General features: G+C 40.2%; 1 protein-coding gene across 1 annotated transcript in view; it reads right to left on the reverse strand.

The window, feature by feature from the left end:
* KCNU1 (potassium calcium-activated channel subfamily U member 1) overlaps positions 1 to 19268 on the reverse strand; it is a 127228-nt gene that overhangs the window by 67449 nt on the left and 40511 nt on the right. Inside the window, 7 exon segments of the mRNA XM_021075407.1 lie at positions 4645 to 4742; positions 4883 to 4972; positions 9287 to 9355; positions 9937 to 10049; positions 13329 to 13481; positions 17160 to 17229; positions 18561 to 18643. Coding sequence (XP_020931066.1) covers positions 4645 to 4742; positions 4883 to 4972; positions 9287 to 9355; positions 9937 to 10049; positions 13329 to 13481; positions 17160 to 17229; positions 18561 to 18643 — 676 coding nt within the window.

A 19268-nucleotide genomic window follows, 5' to 3' on the forward strand; every position in this document is an offset into this window, starting at 1 on the left:
TTGAAAGTCTTACTCCCTACATGCTTTAATGAGAATGTCATAGAACTGATTAAAATGTGGCAAATCTACAGATAATATGAGAGCAGAGCCTTTCCTTTTTATAGAAAAGTCTTTGCATCCCTATACTAGAGCGACTAACTTCAAGCTTTAAAATGTTTATAACAGAACTACACTTAAAATCCAGCTGGGAGTTCCCATTTGGCTCAGTGAGTTAGGAACCCAACTAGTGTTCATGAGGATGCAGGTTCAACCCCTGACCCTGCCCAGTGGGTTAAGGAACCACCATTGCCATGAGCTGTGGTGTAGGTCATAGACTTGACTCAGATCTTTCTTTGCTGTGGTTGTGGCATAGGCAGGAATCTGCAGCTCTGATTCCTCTGATTCCACTCCTGGCCTTCAAACTCCCATATGCCATAGGTGCGGCCCTAAACACAAACCAAAAACACCTAAATAAAGTGGTGAGTCAGCAGTGCATGCATATGAGTGAATATAGTTCACTTGCAAAAGCTTTATTTTTACACTGTATTTACAGGGACATGTCTACTTCATGAAACTATACTAAATTTTCATAAAGTATAAAAATATGGGTAATGAGATGACACAATGTATTATTTTTCTCTTTCTTATTCACATCTTTATTTTTTCATTTTTTAAAGTTTTACTGAAGTCTAGTTGATTTCCATTGTTGTAATAATTTCTGCTCTATAACAAAGTGATTCAGTGATACATATATACACATTCATTCTCTTTTAGATTCTTTTCCCATATAGATTACCAGAGAATTCTGGGTAAAGTTTCCTGTTCACATCTTCTTTAATGGGATGTTTCTCCATTTAGTCAGCCTCAATATTGTCTCAAGAAAGATTCATTGTTATGAAATGCAAAAAGAGTCAGTGTTTAACTTTTGAATCCAAATTAGGGTCTTAAAAGCCTGGGTAATTAACGATTTCCCCAGGCTCAAGCATTCAGCTACAAACCGTATAGGCAGTAGAGATTTCAGGAAACTGCATAGGAATAGTTTCTTTCTATGCCCCAAATTGCCTAATTTTCAAGGAAAAATTCAGAGTCAGAGAAAATAGATAGGGTTAAGACAGAGCCTTAGTCTGGCATGAGGAATGGAAGCATAAGAAGTTCCATCGACCTGCTCCTCTGTGAAACAACAGTAAGTAGTGAAAATTAAAACACACACACACACACAGAGACACAAGCCTATTTAAAAGTCTCTAGAAATTGTCCTACAGGCATGAAGCAAATGAAGACAATTTATTCAAAAAATTATACCACATCTTAGAAAGAACTATAAGAGCCCCAGGCACTTGGTCCAACTCTGACTAAGTGAGACAGAAGTTCCATTCCCGGTAAGTATGCTGAGGAATACAGAGCACCTCTCCCTCCAGTTCCCAGAAAGGAGGGGAGGGCAGGGCACCAGCTTTTCTCATTTCCCTGCCCCGGGGGGCAGAAGCTAAGTTTCAGGTGAGCCAAGAGGCCAGAGGCTTCCTTCCCCACAAAGACGTCATCCTGGGGCAGAGGCCCTGCTCCCACATCACAGGGTGAAAACCAGGGGGCACTGATTATCCTTGTGCCAGCTGACATCAGTTTCACAGTGGGGGAGGCAAACCAAGCCCAAAGCTACTACCACTGCCACCACTCAACAAGCAGGTGTGTCTATTAGAGAGAAGTGGACCACTGTTTCTATCCCCTAGCTTGAGGGCAGTGGCTCAGGGATTCTGCCCAGAGGGAGAGGCAGACCACAAGAATAGAGGGCTCCCATGTTCTTCCCAAGGGAACTAGTTTACTTGCAGCAGAGGAGAAGCTCAAACCCAAGGGTGCTCTTGGAAACAATGGTGATTTTGATGGGAAATAATTAAGTGGACACTGGTGGCTCCATGAGAACAACAAGGTAAACCATGGGCCAGAATTTACTATGGTGAACCAGGAAAAGAAACTGTTAATCAGTGCTCTCTCAAGGTCACAACCACTCTCAGGCTGGCCTCAGAAACTACTCCTGCAGAGAGGCTCAAATTTAAATGGATAATTCTGTAGAGCAATACATGCCCTATGGTATTAACAAAAATAACAGAGTTAGCCCCAGCTGATTAGTGTAGCCTAAGAGCTGGGTGTGATACCAACAGAGACAGAGAGCTTAACAGAGGTTGGGACAGGAGACAAATAAAAAGAGCCCAGTTAAAAAAAATGTCACAGGTACAAGTGTGACTATGCACCTGCCCAAGGCTGCACACTCTGATGTGCAACGTCAAAGGCCTCACACTGCAGGGGAAAATTCAATGAAATAGTCTAAGCAAGCCACTAACCCACTAATCAAACAAGCAGCAAGAACCATAACAACCCCTGGGGTCCAGAGTTGCTTCAATAAAAATTTTGTGCTTCAAATTACATGAAGAAAATGAAAAGCCAAATGGGACGAAATATTTGCAAATCATCTATCTCTTAAGTGACATGTATCGAGAATATTTAAAGACTTAATGCAACTTAATAATAGAAGGACAACAGCCCAATTTAATTATGGCCAGAGGATCTGAAGAGCAGAGAAGACATACAAATGGTCAATAAGATGCTTGTTAAAAGATGATCAACATCTTTAGTCATTAGGGAAATTAAGGTAAAATCACAATAAGATACCACTTTATACCCATTAGAATGACTTTTTTCTTTCTTTTTTCTTTTTTCTTTTTTTTTTTTTTTTAAGAAAAGCAGCCAATGGTGGTTAGGATATGGAGAAACTGGAATCCTTGTCCTTGTGTACTGCTGGCAGGAATGTAAAATGATACAGCTGCTGTGGAAAATAGTATGCTGGTTCTTCCAAAAATGAGACATAGCATTAACATTTGATTTAGCAATTCTACTTCTAGGTATATACACAAAAAAATGGAAGCAGGAACTCAGATAACTGCACCCCAAAATTCACAGCAACATTACCCAGAGTCTCCAAAAGTTGGGAACAATCGAAATGTCCATCAAGAGATAAATGAATAAGCAAAGGGAAGTGTGTCCACACAATGGGTTCTTATTCAGCTGTGAAAAAAAGTAACATACTGATACACGCTACAACATGGCTGTGTGAAAGGCTACGTGGTATATCAGTACTTTATGATGTGCCTGGAAGGGGCAAATCTGTAGAGGTAGGAGGTGGGCTAGTGGTTGCCAGGGGTGTGAGGAAAAGAGCTGCTTGATGTGGAATTTCTTTTTAAGGGTATGGAAAATGCCCTGAAGTTGACTGTCATGATAGCTGCACAAATCTGCTTACATACTAAAACCCACGGAATTGTTGGACCTTTTAAAGGGATGTGGTCTTTACTTTATGGTATTTGAATTACCTCTTGATAAAGCTATTATAAAAAAGGACAAAGCCTGGACCCCTGAGAATAGACTAAATCCCTCCTACCCAATACACACCCCCACATCCTGACACACATAGCTTTATACATGGGGGGGGGACTAAAAAGCTCCCCATGTCAGAGAGACCAAAACAACATGGAATAAGAAGACCAGAAGTACAGGGGCTTTGGAGACCTTGAGGCCAAAGGCTGTGGCAGGGATGATGGGTTTCAGTAACAAATGACAGAACGTGACCCAAATCCAGGAGGAACAGAGTCACTGGTTGCCCATGGAGAGGTCACAGAGGCTGACACTTACAAACCTCAGGTGCCAGTAAGGAGAACTCCTGAAAGGATGTCTGGCTATAATGTTAAGCAAGTTTACTCCATTTAAATAGAATACTACTGAGGGAAGAGAAGAAAAGAACTCGAGAGATACGGGTAGTTCCAAGAGGGAAATTCAAATTTTGAATTAAGTTGAAATGCTGAAACACTGGGATTTTCCCCAAATTATCTTAATATATCAGGAAGAGACAAAGTTTTAAATCAGAAGGGACTCGGGTATCATGAATGCTCGAGATTAATTTTTCTTTTCCTGCTATTAACTGAAAACAGTTGTGGTGAGCGAGCAAGTTCAATTAGAAAAGAGAAAGTTACATTTCCTCATCAACTATGTCAGAATGAGTAAGTTTTAAACTCCCTACAATCCATTAGGGACTTGGTGTATCAAGGAATGGTTTTGTCCTTAAAACTAGAAGAAATGACAATTACATAGGTGATGGAGGCTTTAGTTAATGCTACAATGGCAATCTCACGACAATATAAATAGTATCAAATCAATATGTTGTACACTTTAATGTATACAATGTTGTACATCAAAGATATCCCAGTAAAAATTAAAAAAAAAAATAGAAAAGGTCATGATATGGCCAACTAGTCAGCTGCAGCCTGAACTTTCAGACTGAGGGTGAGAAGACCAGTGCGACATAGAGAAAAACAAGAGGCTGAAAGTCAGTGTGCCTGCGGTTGAGCTGGCAGGGGCCTCCAACTGGCTGTGTGACCTTGGACAATGTTACTGAATCTCTCTGGGAACTTAGTTGCCTGGCCTGGGAAGGGGTTGATGAGAGAACATGTAAGGTTTCTCCCAGCTCTAAAAGACTGATTCTCAGGCCTTGGGTGCCTGGTGGGGAAATATATGCCACTTCTTGGACAATTCCAAATGGACACTTTCTTTTAAGAGATGGGCCCCCTCCCTTCCTTGGCCACACCCACAGATGCAGGGTCAAGGACAGCCGGAGAGTGCAGTTACCTGCCATGTGTCGGTGATTCTTGCTTCTGCAGTTGCATTTCTCAATCAGCTCAGGGGTATACACGTCACTGTGACAGATGGCACAGTAAAAGAAGGCTCTGGACAAGGAAACAAATCAAGAATGACTGATGTGAGGCTTTCACACTAAGGAAGCATGAGGCTGACTCAGTCCGCCTGCCATTAAGTTGCATTCGCTTTGGGACTTTCTCCCCATCAAGTCATAAAAAAAAAAATTTACCTTTTGACATCCTTTGCAGATTCAGCAATAAAGAACCCTAATGTGTTCTTAAGGAGCTTAACTTGTGCAGATGGATTCAGTATCAGACCACTGGAAACAGAAAATAAAAATACACTAATTATCCCTACCAATGCTGGGGGCAAGAGCGGTGTTTCATCTTGTCTGGAGTCTCTAAGTTGCAGTTAATACGATTCAATCCCCTCTTACAGCCAATGAAAATGTACAGTGAAAAATGTGAACCTGAGTGTATTTCACTCCTTAATCACTGCTGACTATGCTGAGGAGAGCCAAGTCGTAACCCAGTCTCTGAGCTGTGTACATTGCTTCCCCTAGACTGTCCTGAAATGGAAAAAGTCAAACCAACTCAGATGCAGTGGCCTTGCTAGTTTAAGCTAACCGCGGTCACACAGGCCAAAGTCACACAGCTGTTAGTCTTATGTTATACAAAGAGTGTATATCTTAGGCTCTTTGTCCTTTAGAATTAAATTATGTCTAATGAGCTAGCTGGAATCCTTTTATTCACCTGCAAACTTTTTTTTTTTTTTCTTTTATGGGCCACATCTGTGGCACATGGAAGTTCTCAGGCTAGGGGTTGAATGGGAGCTGCAGCTGAAGGCCTATGCCACAGCCACAGCAACACCAGATCTGAACCACACCTGCAACCTATGCCACAGCTTGCAGCAACACAGGATCCTTAACCACTGAGAGAGGCCAAAGATTGAACCTGTATCTTAATGGACACAATGTTGGGTTCTTAACCTGCTGAGCCACAATGGGAACTTCTCATCTGTACACTTTTTGAACTTGTATATTTCTTTTGACTTCACTTTTGTCTACCTGGATTGCAAGATTTTTGACAGCAGGAATCAGGTGAGTCATGTCTATTTCTACCCTACTTGAATACTTTGATTTTCTATTTTACTGCAGTTTGTGTGTTTGAAAATGCTGTCTTACAAACTTCACCCAAGATGCTCCTCCATATGGTTGTCTATTATGATGACCTAAACTCCTCACATTCCCTCCCTTTGCTTGTCAGGATCTCTTTTTTATATTTTCTTTAATTCAGACCTCCAGTGTGCTGAGGCCTTATAGCCCTATACTGCCCCTCACTTCAGTTGTGTGTGATCAAAGTACTCCTTTCCTCCTTTAAAACATACTCCTTTCATATTCACGTTGGAAAGAGGCCAAGTCTTTATTCTGGCAAAACTTAATCTGTTTTTAGGATACTCCCAAGTACCCTGCAAGCCTTAGAGCCTTCCAAAATAAAAGAGCTTGTGCAGCAAAGGTGCTTCAGCCCAAGGCCAAGAGCAGAGAGATGCTGAAGAGCTACTGCTCAAGTGGATTATCACCGGAGACGGTGTCTGGCACTTTCTGAGCACTGACTGATATTAACACATCACTGGAATGGCTGCTTTCAATTCTGAAAAGGAAAGGACATGGATTTGTGCCTTCCCCACCCCCAAATCACTGGCTTCTGCTAATTAGCTAGCAAGCATATGCTTAGCTTATACTGTCTTATCTCCTTTATGAAAGGCAGGGTCCTCTGAATTCATGCTAAATCCTTGGTTGTGAAGATACTGTCATGATAATTTCTCTGGATACATTTGAAAGGCAAGGTGAACTTCTTGTGAGCATGTTTCCAAACTGCCATTACTGCTTGATCCACCCCCCCAACACACCACTCATGAATCATGGCCAGGTGCTCTGTTAGGGAATGTTGGCCACTGGGACAAGCTCAGAACAATCTCTGATCAGGGTCAGGTCCAGCTTTACCTCTTAGCAGGTGACACATTATTCCGAGACAGTTTCCGTGTATTACTGAGGGCTCTGCAAGTCTGTCTCAGTCTAGTCTAATGTGTTAATTAGAAGAGAGAGAAAATATGGAATTCCCACTGTGGCCCATAGGGTTAAGGACCAGACTTGTCTCTGTGAGGATGTGGGTTTGTTCCCTGGCCTCACTCAGTGAATTAAGGATCCAGTGTTTCCATGAGCTCAGACATAGGTCACAGATGTGTCTTAGATCCTGCGTTGCTGTGGCTGTGGTGGAGGCTGGCAACTGTAGCTCTGATTTCACCTCTAACTCGAGAACTTCCATCTGCCTTGGGTGCAGCTGTTAAAAAAAAAAAAAAAGAGAGAGAGAGAGAGAAAGAGAAAATAAAAGAGGAGAAAAGATGGGTTTTCTCTCAGTTTTTCAATATTCGTGCCTAATACTGCATTGAGATGACCTATTTCCCTTTGTTGTAGAGTGACTGTGGTAGATTCGTCAAAGCCTGGTGATCAGAGGGGCCCCAAAGCCAGGCTGAGCTCAGATTCTCATTTTGCCGCTGGGGAGTGATGCAAACTTGCAAAAATTATTTCACTTTTCCTGGCTCCTCGTCTGTAAAACAAGGCTAATAATAGTACTCTTCCTGCAGCGCTATTGTGAGGCTTCAGCAGTTAATGTAAGTAAGTGCCTGTTGCCATGTTGGTTATGAACTAGCAATCAGGTAAGACTGCTGTTATCAGTACCTTCGCTAAATAGGGATTTAATCCCTTTGATGCATCTGACTCTCAGGTGAGAAATCAACTTTCATTCTCTGCTGGAACAGATGTCTCTTTCACTAGTGGTGGATGTGTGCCTGGAAGTAAACACCACCAGGACCTTTTGAATATATGTGGGAATGACTTGCTTGTTCATCCTTCTGGTCTACCATGTCCTACCTGTCATTCTAGTAAAGATCACAGAAATCTAGGACATTAAATGCAGAAAGACATGAACAGTATTTGATCCAAAAGTTTCCGAATGCCACTGAATAAAATGACTTTCCTGGGGACTTAAAAAATTCACAGGCCCCCACCCTTGGAAATGTTGATGTTTATAAAGTCAGAAGTGGGGTTTTAATTCTATGTCTTTTAAGACTTCGCAAGTAATTCTGATGCCTAACCCAAGTCTCTGGAGGCCCATGATGCTAAAACTTCCTCACGTTCTGGGCTAGTCTGAAACCCAAATAGCCTGGCTTGCGAGGCTAAGACACCATTCTCTTCTCTCTGACCTGTTTCCAGCAGAAAGGGCACTTGCTCGTAGGTTTAGATTTTGAGATCTTCCTGAGCATGGCAGAACCGTTCAATAAAATGGAGCCAGCCATCTGTCCTGATCTTTCCTTAAAGACTTGCTTTGAACCATAACCCACTGATTCCTTTTGCCCAGATACCTTCTACATTCCCACCATTTGACAGGCTGTTTCATCTTTCTAACCTTTCATATACTTTGTAGTCCATTCGATATCATTCAAAATTACTGAATTTTAACTGTTTCCTCATGATTCTAGGCTTCCTGGTAATGAATGTCTGCTTTAGAGCTGGAAGGAGTCTTAGGGGTTAATTAACATGACTTCCTCATTTTCCGCATAATGAGTATTTCTCCAAGGCCACTGGACTAGCAAATCATAATCAGGATCAGACTCTAGTCTATGGATCCCTATTTAATTCAAGGGAGTTTTCCATTAAAAAACACACATAAGCCAACATAACAGTCTTTTCTTGTTCCCCATCACACTTAAGCCCCATTTTTTCTTATTTTTCAGCATCTTTTATCACTATCTCATGAGGCTGATCCTGGATTTTATTACATAACTTCTTCCATTATTCAGTATAGGTTTGCAGGAACTGCTGATGGTCTGATTGTGTTATCTCTTTCCTTTACCCCATCAACAGCATGCTTTGTCCAACAGGACAATTAAATTCCCATTTTTCCATATTATGCAGATTACTTTCTTGGGCTAAAGTGTGTGGGAATATTTTTTATCACCAATAATTCTAGTTCATGGCATTATTTCATGGCCAAGAATTACAAGATCTGATGATATATTAAGAGGAACAGATCTAAGAAGGAAACCCTTTCATCTCTCCTGTTCATGAGGGAGATTTGAAGCAAGACCATAGGAACAGACTCAAAAGCTCCTGCCCACCCCCCAGGGTAACTATTCAAACTCTAATTATTAGATTCAAACCCCAGTTACCAGAGACAGTGTTAAGTGCACCATGGCAGCCTAGGGGCCCCACAGGCCACTCTCAACAACAGGCCAAATGCTCTGTTACGGCTGTATTATCAGAAATATCTTTTTTTTGGGGGGGGGCGCACCCGAGGCATATGGAGGTTCCCTGGCTAGGGGTCTAATTGGAGCTACAGTTGCCAGCCTACGCCACAGTCACAGCAATGTCAGATCCAAGCCACGTCTGCGACCTACACCACAGCTCACGCAACGCCAGATTGTTAACCCACAGAGTGAGGCCAGGGATCGAACCCGCATCCTTGTGGTTCCTAGTCAGATTCGTTTTCATTGTGCCATGACGGGAACTCCAGAAACATCTTAATCTAAAGATTCTCCCCACACAAACAGAAGAGATTCAATGCCTCATTCGTACCAGTAACCGTGACACACAGATTTGTGTTCGATGGCTATCAGCATGAGATGCATCTTCACGAAGCAGATCCTGGGAAGAAAGACAAGTCATTGTGAGCAGAGACAGAGCAGCATAGGACTCATCTGAAGACAACACGACTGACCCTTTGTGGTCCTTGCCTGGGGCGACACCCTCCAACCCTGGTCAGCAGAGGGAGAGCCTCTCAAACACAGAATGGTCACTGGTAAGTGAATGCAACCTGTCAGAGCCGACCTGCCAACTGGGATGGAGATGAAATTATCCTGCACAGAATGTAAACTTCCAGGTTTCCCCTTTTTTTTTTTCTTTTTAGGACCATACCCACTGCGTATGGAAGTTCCTAGGCTGTGCACCACAGCCATAGCAATACCAGATCCCAGCCACACCTGCAACCTACACTGAAGCTCACGGCAACACCCACTGGATCCTTAACCCACTGAGTGGGCCCAGGGATCAAACCTCTATCCTCATGGATATTAGGTTCTTAACCTGTTGAGCCACAACGGTAATTCCCTGAGCTTGTCCATTCTTATATCTTTGGTATTTGTCATGGAGCCTGATCTTCAGTGAAACTTCCACAAACATTGACGAAAGACCTTGGGGAACGAAGACGAGTGCTTCTCTCGACCTACCGGGAAACGTCAGGAAAGCTCATTCCAGCAAAGTCATCTGAGAGACGCTGCGTCAGGATTTTGTTCTTCAGGCCACTAAAGAAATGTTTTTGCCAGGGCACCTTAGGACAGATCTGGAATACAGAGTCATGCCGCGTGAAACACAGTGACTTGGAATATAGGATCTCCTATTCCGCTAAGCACCAAACCAGTACCCACTGCATGCAGGTCTCAGAAAGATTTGTCCTCATGATTAACGGGAGAAATGTCAAAGAGGGAACTAAAACTCTAACATACACGTCGACTATTTCCACCAGAGAGAGAAGGAAGTGAGGGTATCTCCACTCAGTCCCTTTCTAGGGGGCAACCACACCTGCTAGAAATTACATCTGCTCCCAATAATTTCAGCACGGTAGACTGGTTTTGGGGTCAGGAACAATATGATGGGAAGGAGGATCTGAAATCCAAGTGGTCTCGCCCTCAATAGGGCCATTCAAGATTTTTTCAAAAAACATATTTGTTTTCTGACTGACTAACCACAAAGATGAAAGTATTCATGACTTCTGCTCGGTATCAGAACCCATCTTGGTTCAAATAAACTCAAAAACCCATCGTGATCAATGGACATGAGACTGTAAAGATCACAGACAGCAGCAGCAGGCTTCCAGAGAAATGGGAGTGTGACAGAAGGACTGCTCTCAAAAAAAGCTGAATGTCACCTAATGGGGGCTGGAGCTGATGGGTAACACATCTCTGCCATCTGTGAAAGCTCCCACTGGGGATTTTGCGTTGTTCTATTTGCCCCCTCCTCATTCTCCTCCAGCCGCAGCCACAAGAATCACCATGACACTCTGACATAGCAGGACAGGCCCCAAAGAGCTCTGAATCTCCAGTGCACATCTGGAATTCTCAGGAACTTCCAAAAACTGTGGCTGGGGACCCTTAATGCCAGTTCAGAAACATCTCTCAGATGGCCATCATGGGGTTTAGGAAGAACAAAAGGAAAATGAACACACAAACAAAAAATTCTGCCCTGCAAAAAAGGACCATTTCCAGCACAACGCACCCCCACCCCAAGATGCAGATGAATCTCCTGCTTTTTCCCACTTTCTTCAAGTCCCCTACTGAGGAAGGCTCACCTCACAGGCAGTTCAAGCTAACAGTTAGGTCCTCATCACTAAAGAAACCGGCTTAGTGCTTCTAATCCAAATGTTTCAGCTTATTCAAGCGGGTGAAAAATAACTATGGAGATGAAGGTTTCCTGAGTTAGTTTTTAAAAAATCAGATAGGCAATCTGGAAGACAAGATGGATTTTGGATTTGGGCAGTAGAATCGGGGAGCTGGAGTAAACCAGCTGGATTAGATCTCATCTAAATTTAAGCTTAAGGAAATGCTCTGTGCCTAGAACCAGTGGAAAATGCTGTTCAGCCTACAGTTTCTCACCATATAGAGAAATAAATGCTGTTTAGACTACAGTTTCTCACCAAAACTGATCAATATAGTCAAGATACATGGCATTGATCTGAGGCTTTATAATCTGGGTGCTCAAAAGTTTTACAAATATTAACTCAGTACTTGGAAAAAGCAGGGTATGAGTAGATTAGTAAGTCTTGTTTTATAGATGCAGAAACTAGGTGCCTGATGCAAGCAAAGCAGGATGTAAGACACTGAAGTCTTGGACATTCAACCTAAATTAATAGGTTTAATTAACCAAATTAATTTTAGTGAGTTTAATTAATCACAGAATCTAAAGCACCAGAACAGAGGACAACATTAAAAATTCTTGCCCTGACTCTGCCAAGGTTAGAATTTCTGAAAGTGGGTTTCAGACTTCACTTCTCCCTCCCCCACAAAAAAATTATTATTACCACAAATCTCTCTCAGTTCCTATCTTCCAAAAGCCATCCTACAGATATTGACAGGTGACCATTGTACTGAGCAGGTTATGACTTTAGATAAAGAAACAAAAAACAAGACCATAATAGGGCTGGTTTTCCAGCTCTACCTTCTACGTTTCCTTGAAGGAGATAAGTCTTCATAAGTCGTTCTCACTCCACTTACTTTCTCCAGCCATGGAGATGACAATCACAATCATCACGACAGATCCTGCAGGTATCTTGTGCTTTTTCAGCTTACAATACGCAGTCAAAGACAATTTCCTCACCAGCCACTTACTGGGCCATATGCAGTGACCACTAAGGTAAGGTTAAAGCATGTTTACTGTGGTATCAGCAAGGCTCTGTCCTACTGCCTGACGGTCGATTCTCTTTATTTCTATATGACATCTCCTCACATTCATGTAAGGAATTACTGGAGAACTCTGTGGTTTCCAGTTAGTATTCTTCTGGCCAGAGTCTCTTGAATCTTTTGCCTCTTTTGCTTTTTCTTAATAGCACCGGGGAAGGAGCCAGAAAAGATGTACAAGTTTGGGGCATTTATTGCACAAAGGAAATCAAGTGCAAAGAGAGGCCAAGAGGAACACTGAGTATAAGAAGAGGCAGATGTGGACACATAATTTAATGGAGAGAAAAGTCACTTTCTGGAGAGGCTTTGGACAGAAGGACTTCAGAGGTCCAGCTGAGGGTTAGAACACCTTTCCTGGAGCATTTCATGGGGATGGCATTTGGAAGGCCATACTGTGTGCTATGATATTCCATCCCAGGAGTCCATTTAGCTACTTATTTTGTCTCAAACAAAGGTATCAAAAGGCCTGATGTAGGATATCGGGAGTAATTAACAGCCAGAAGCACAGGACATAGTGGTAAGGTTGTGGTTCAGACAATTCTACTTCTGCAGTTACTCACTTACTATGCAGTCAATTAGTTAGCTTCTGTTACTGGGATATTACTTTGAAATACTGAAGGGAAACACAATATATTTAAAATGCATGACCCATGGTGACATTCAACATGTGGCAACTATTATTCTTACCCTGCAGAATGTCCTCAAATAATCTGAATAACTAGATTTTAATTATTATTTGTTTAATTTTTTATCTTTGATAAGTATACTTATTCTGATGTTAATTACTTTGTATTTAACTTATATTTAAGTATATGGCTTCTCCACTAAGAACTCAACCTTTATTTATATTTCTACTGTCAGTAGCTCCAAGTGCTTCTACAGTCATGAACATTTACATTCACAATGCTGTGGACTATAGGGAGGAAGCAGAGTTGTGATTTTCATTTTGCAGCTAAGTATTCTTAGGCAAGAATAAGATAATTTCTTCAAGGTCAGTGTGGTACCTGGGACCTCAACCTCCATCTCTCAATCCTTTCCCAGCTCAGGTAGAAGTCAAATCTCATTTGTCAGGGCTTTCTTGCTTTCCTAAATTTTTACTTTCTCTTTTGATCTTAGTATGTGAGGACATGGGGATAGAGCCAAGATTCAACATCAATTTACAAGGTTACCTTCTTGTTTTGCTCAACAAATAGAGATGTTAGAAAGGTACACAAGCCTGGCACTAGACAGCCTTGGGCGATAAATCCAAGCTTTAATTCAGCGAAACAGATGATGTTGTCTCCACTGTTCCAGTTCCAGCTGGGGATCTTTGGCAGAAAAACCTGTCTCATGGTAGAAGGTAGCAGAAACAGACTTGAGGATATGGAGAACAAAGTACCGGTTTCCAGCGGGGAAAGGTAAGGAGGACAGGGCAAGCAGAGGAAGGGGATTCAGAGATACAAATTACTACATAAAAGTTGACAAGCCAACAAGAATATTTTGTCCAGCGCAGCGAAATACTACCATTGTTTTGTAATAACTTTAAATGGAGAGTAATCTATAAAAATACAAAACCACTACATTGTATACCTGAAACTAATATGATATTGTAAAGAAACTATACTTCAATAAATGAAAAAAAGTCAAACATTAGGACAAAATACGCCTCAAGAAAATTCCCCAAATTTGTAAACTTTTTGTTCGTTTGTTCCACGTTTTGGGTGTTTTTTGAGAGAACATATAACTTTATATTAGTTTCAGTTATATAACACTCAATATTTGTATATATTGTGAAGTGATCACCCCAGTAATTCCAGTTAACTTCCATCACCACTGTAACTGCAAGTTATTTTTTCTTGTGATGGGAACTTTGAAATTCTACTCTTAGAATTTAAATATAAAATGAGGTATCGTTAACGCTATCCATTATGAATTTTTAAAACTAGACGCTTGTACTTTTTGTCACCCTTTCCCCATTTTACCCACCCTAGCCTCTGGCAACCACCAATCTGTTCTCTGCATCTATGAGCTCAAGTGATTTTTTGTTTGCCTAATTCCACATGTGAATGAGATATTATGGTATTTGTCTTTCTCTGACTCATTTCACTTAGCATAATACCCTTGATGTCCAGGCACATTGCTGCAAATGGCAAGATTTCATTCTTTCTTATTCTTTTTGAGAAGAATGTGTATTCTGGTGCTTTTGAATAGAATTTTCTGCAACTAAGTCATGAGGTATAACATGTTGTCTAAGGCTAATATTTCCTTATTGATTTTTTTATCCTGATCCATTTATGAGAGTGGGGTAGTAAAGTCCCCAACTATTATTGTATTGCTGTCTATTTCTCCCTTTATATTTGTTGATATTTGTTTTATAAATTTAGGTCTTCTATGTTGGTGTCATAAATATTTACAAATGTTATACCCTCTTGTCAGACTGACCCTTTTATTGTTATGTAATGCCCTTCTTTTTCTCTTATTACAGTCTTCGTTTTAAAGTCTCTTTTGTCTGATATAAGTGCAGCTTCCCCAGCTTTCTTTTGTTTTCCATTGGCAGAGAATATATTTTTCCATACCATCACTTTTAGTCTGTGTGTGTCACACCTAAGTCTCTTATAGGCAGTATATAGATGGGTTTTGTTTTTGTTTTTGTTTTTTGTCTATTCAGTCACTCCACATCTCCTGATCAGGTAATTTAGTTCATTTAAAGCAATGATTTATAATTGTACTTACTATCATTTATCAATTCTGGATGTTTTATAATTACAGTTTCTTTCTTCTCCTCTTGCCCTCTTCATTATAATTTGATGATTTTTTTTGTAGTGTTATGCTTAGATTCCTTTCTCTTTCTCTTTTGCATATTTACTATAAGTTTTTGCTTTGTGGTTACCATGAGGCTTGAATAAAACAACTTATAATTATAAATCTCTTTTAAGTTGATAATAACTTATTTGATCACATCTGAAGCTCTATATTTTTACTCTCACAACCCAAATACTATTTTTGATATTATGATTTACATTATTTATATTTTGTGTATCATTTAACAAATTATTTTTAATTACTTTTGTCTTTCAATCTTCCTATTAGCTTTATAACTGATTAATCTGTCACCTTTACAATTATGAATATTCACAATTTTACCATATATTTACCATTACCAGTGAGTCTTATACTTTCATATGTTTACCATTACTAATTAGCTCATTCATTTCAACTTAAAGAAGTTCTGTTAACATTTCTTGTAAGGTTAGTTTAATGGTGATGAACTCCTTTGACTTTTGCTTGTCTGGAAATCTCTTTATAGCTCCTTTGATTCTGAATGACAACTTTACAGAATCTTGGAGTATTCTTGGTTGGCAGATTTTTTTTCTTTCTTTCTTTTAGTGCTTTGAATATACTGTGCAACTGCTTTTTGGCCTGCAAAGTTTCCATTAGAAAAATCTGCTGATAATTTTATGGGAGTTCCCTTATATGCAACAAGTTATTTTTCTCCTGTTTTTTTTTTTTTTTTTTTTTTTTCTTTTCTTTTTTCAGCTATGCCCACAGCATGTGCTAGTTCCTGGACCAGGGATTGAAGCTGGACCACAGCAGTGACCTGAGCCACAGCAGTAAGAATACCAGATCTTTAACCACTAGGCTACTGCGGAATTCCTGCTGCTTTTTAAATTCTCTCCTTGTCTTCAACTTTTGACACTTTAATTAGAATGTGTCTTGATATGGGTCTCTTTGGGTTCCTTTTACTTGGAACTTTCTGGGGTTCATGGAATATGGATGTCTGTTAAGAAATTTAATAGCCATTATTTTTTCAAGTAAGTTTTCTGTCCTTTCTCCCCCTTCTTCTTCTAGAGCTCCTCTAATGTGAATGTTGATCTACCTGATGTTGTTCCATAAGTCCCTTAAGCTACCTTCACTATTTGTCATTCCTGCTCTTTTTGTTGCCCTGATTATGTGAGGACTATTATCCTGTCTTTGAGTTTGCTGATCCTTTCTTCTGCTTCATCTAGTTAGCTTCAAACCTCTCTACTGCATTTTTTCAGTTCAATTATTGTATTCCTCAGCACTATGATTCTCTTTGATACTTCTAAACATTTTCTCTTTGTTGAAATTCTCACTTTGTCCATCCAGTCTTCTGCCCAGCTCAGGGAGCATCTTATGATCATTATTTTGAACTCTATCAGAAAAACTGTTTATCTCTTTTTCATCTAGGTCTTTTATGAGGTTTTATCTTGTTCTTTTATCTTGTTTGGAACATATTCCTCTGTTTCTTCATTCTCTAAGACTCTTTGTGTCAGTTTCTATGCGTGAGATAAAAAAGCCACTTCTCTCAGTCTTGAAGGAGTGGACCCATGTAGTAGATGAATTTTATTGTTCAACTCTGCCCTAGCCCTTGGTTATCTCTCAAACTTTGTCATTGTCTAATCTGCCTACGTTATTTTTAGTGGTTCCCAGTATTTCAGGATATGTTAAGACCTGTAAGTGTCCCAAAGTGTCTCAGTGTCTTAGTCTCTAAATTCAAGATGATTGGACTCGAGACCTCCAGGCAGTAGCTTTTAAAGTATATAAACATAACCCTCTCTAAATTTACATTTAATATGATTACTAATCTCAGTGAGACTGCAATCTTCATTTAAAACTGGCAAAAATTTTTTGTGTGTGGCCCCATTAGCAAGTAATCAGTTCAGGGAGTTCCCATCGTGGCACAGTGGAAACAAATCCAACTAGGAACCATGAGGTTGCAGGTTCGATCCCTGGCCTCACTCAGTGAGTCAAGGATCCAGCATTGCTGTGAGCTGTGGTGTAAGTCGAAGAAATGGCTCAGATCTGGTATTGCTGTGCCTGTGGCGTGGAAGCTCCAGTAAGACCCCTAGCCTGGGAACCTCCATATGCCATGGGTGTGGCCCTAAAGAGATAAAAAAAAAAAAAAAAAAGAAAAAGAAAGTAATCTGTTCAAATGTTACTTACATTCAATTAGCTCAACAGACTAAAAGAAGAGGAGAGGGGCTAGAATGTTACAGTACCTTGTTATGGGATTGAAGTATCTGTATGATGACTCTGGTATTAGGGTAATAGTTCTTGATGGAGAGCACCCTACATAAAGAACAAATGGGCTCATCAGTGATGCACCACATACAATATCTTGGTAATATAATTCAATTTAAAGTTAAACTGCTGTGTGGGTAAGTACAGGAAAGGATATTACAAAGTTCACTGTTATGATCTTGAAAAGCACACACATGAAAGAGTATTATGGATTTAGTAACTTAGTGAATTAAATCTATCAGATTCTGGTATGAAGAGACTGTGGTCTTCTGAGACCAGTTTTTGAGGATGAAATAAACAGTTTCATACATTTTAGCCTTCAAACTTAAACACATTTATTATAAAAAAAATCAGAGACTAAATTGTTATCTACAGCCTGAAGTAGCCCACAGACTGTCTAATTAAGAAACTAGGACCCTTCTCATATTTACTGCATGATGCAAGTTCTCAGCTATTTCTTGCTCTTTGTAGAGTCACCTTCAGCTATGTATATTTATTTTGTTCTGAGGACCAACAGTTCATCTGGGTTAGGTAACCATGGCATTGCCATCACAATAATAGTTTACATTTGTTACCACAAATTAAGTTCCTGCTCATGGATAATTTACAGTTAGATACTGTAAATCTTTTTTTTTTTTTTTTCTTTTTCGGGCTGCATTCATGGCATATGGAGGTTCCCAGGCTAGGGGCTGAATTGGAGCTGTAGCCGCTGGCCTACACCACAGCCACAGCAATGCCAGATCTGAGCTACGGCTGTGGCCTACACCTCAACTTATGGCAACGCCAGATCCCTAATCTACTGAGATCAGGGATTGAACCTTTGTCCTCATGGATACGAGGCAGATTCATTTCTTCTGAACAATGATGGGAACTCCAAAGATGGTAAATCTTGAAAATACTTGCCAATAGTCAGACTAAAAGCACATCATACTGAACCATGCACAATTTTCAGTAGGACTATTGGACAAAACAAAAAAAATGAAACGAATAAATAAATCTACTAACAAGGTTCATGAATCACAATTACCATCTTTATTTTTGAGGGGATATTAGTTGGAATGGTGTGATCTGAAGAGTTATCAGTTATTTGTATGCTTGCTTTTTAAATTTAAAGAGCTAGGTCCATATAGAGCTTTAGGAAAATAAGCAGAGAAGCACATCAACACACAGTATACGCTATTTTGACTTCCTTTTTCATACATCTGCACAGTCTATTGGAGCAAAAAAAAAAAAAATAGGAAGAAACCTGGAAAATGATGAACACTGTGCTGTAATAGATGACATTATCTCCCGTTTAGTCCTATGCACTGGGTTTTATCTTATAGAAATGATAGTAAAATGAGCATTGGAACATGTAAGACACAGTGCCAGCTTCTTACCTCATGATGTTTGAAGTGTCTTCAGCCTGTGAATCGCTGCATAGAGGGTTGGCTATAATCAAACAAGCTTCTGCAGAGTCCACCTATTCTTCAAGAGTAAACAGCAGCCACTTTGTTAATTATATGGGAAATGCTCAAATGTCCCCCTTTTGGGTTTTCTGACGGTTTTGTCATACAATTTCCAATAAGAAAGAGAGCACATTTGAGAAGGACTTGTGATAAGGATGTCTTTACATCAGAATTACAGCCCAGAAAATGCTGTAAATAAGGATCTGCACAGATGGACGAGGGCACAGGGTCCCTAACACCTATGCAGACAGCTTTAAAATGGTTAAAGTGCACAGTGACATTTTTCCTATTATCCACAAACATCAATTTACGACTGGTGATGAGTAATAATATCTTTTTACGCAATTGCCTGGATACTTATTTACCCTTCAGGATAGCAAAAAAAATTACTGAAGTGGCTCTTATAATCTCCAGTTGCAGGAAAGAGAAAGATTATACTGTGGTTTGTCAAGTTTTGCTTCAAATTTTTTTTTTTTTTTGTGTTGACTCTAAAGCAGATCTCTGCTTTTAAAAGCTGAACATTTAGGTGTATAAATATCTGTGAAATCTAAAACATGAGTGGAAGCTGGCACTGATCCACCATAGACGTCTAGAGGACTGGCTGTTGCTCATCTGTTTTAACCTCAGCCTAAGTGGGAT

The sequence above is a fragment of the Sus scrofa genome, chromosome 15, assembly GCF_000003025.6.
Source record: "Sus scrofa isolate TJ Tabasco breed Duroc chromosome 15, Sscrofa11.1, whole genome shotgun sequence".
Taxonomy (NCBI): Eukaryota; Metazoa; Chordata; class Mammalia; order Artiodactyla; family Suidae; genus Sus; species Sus scrofa.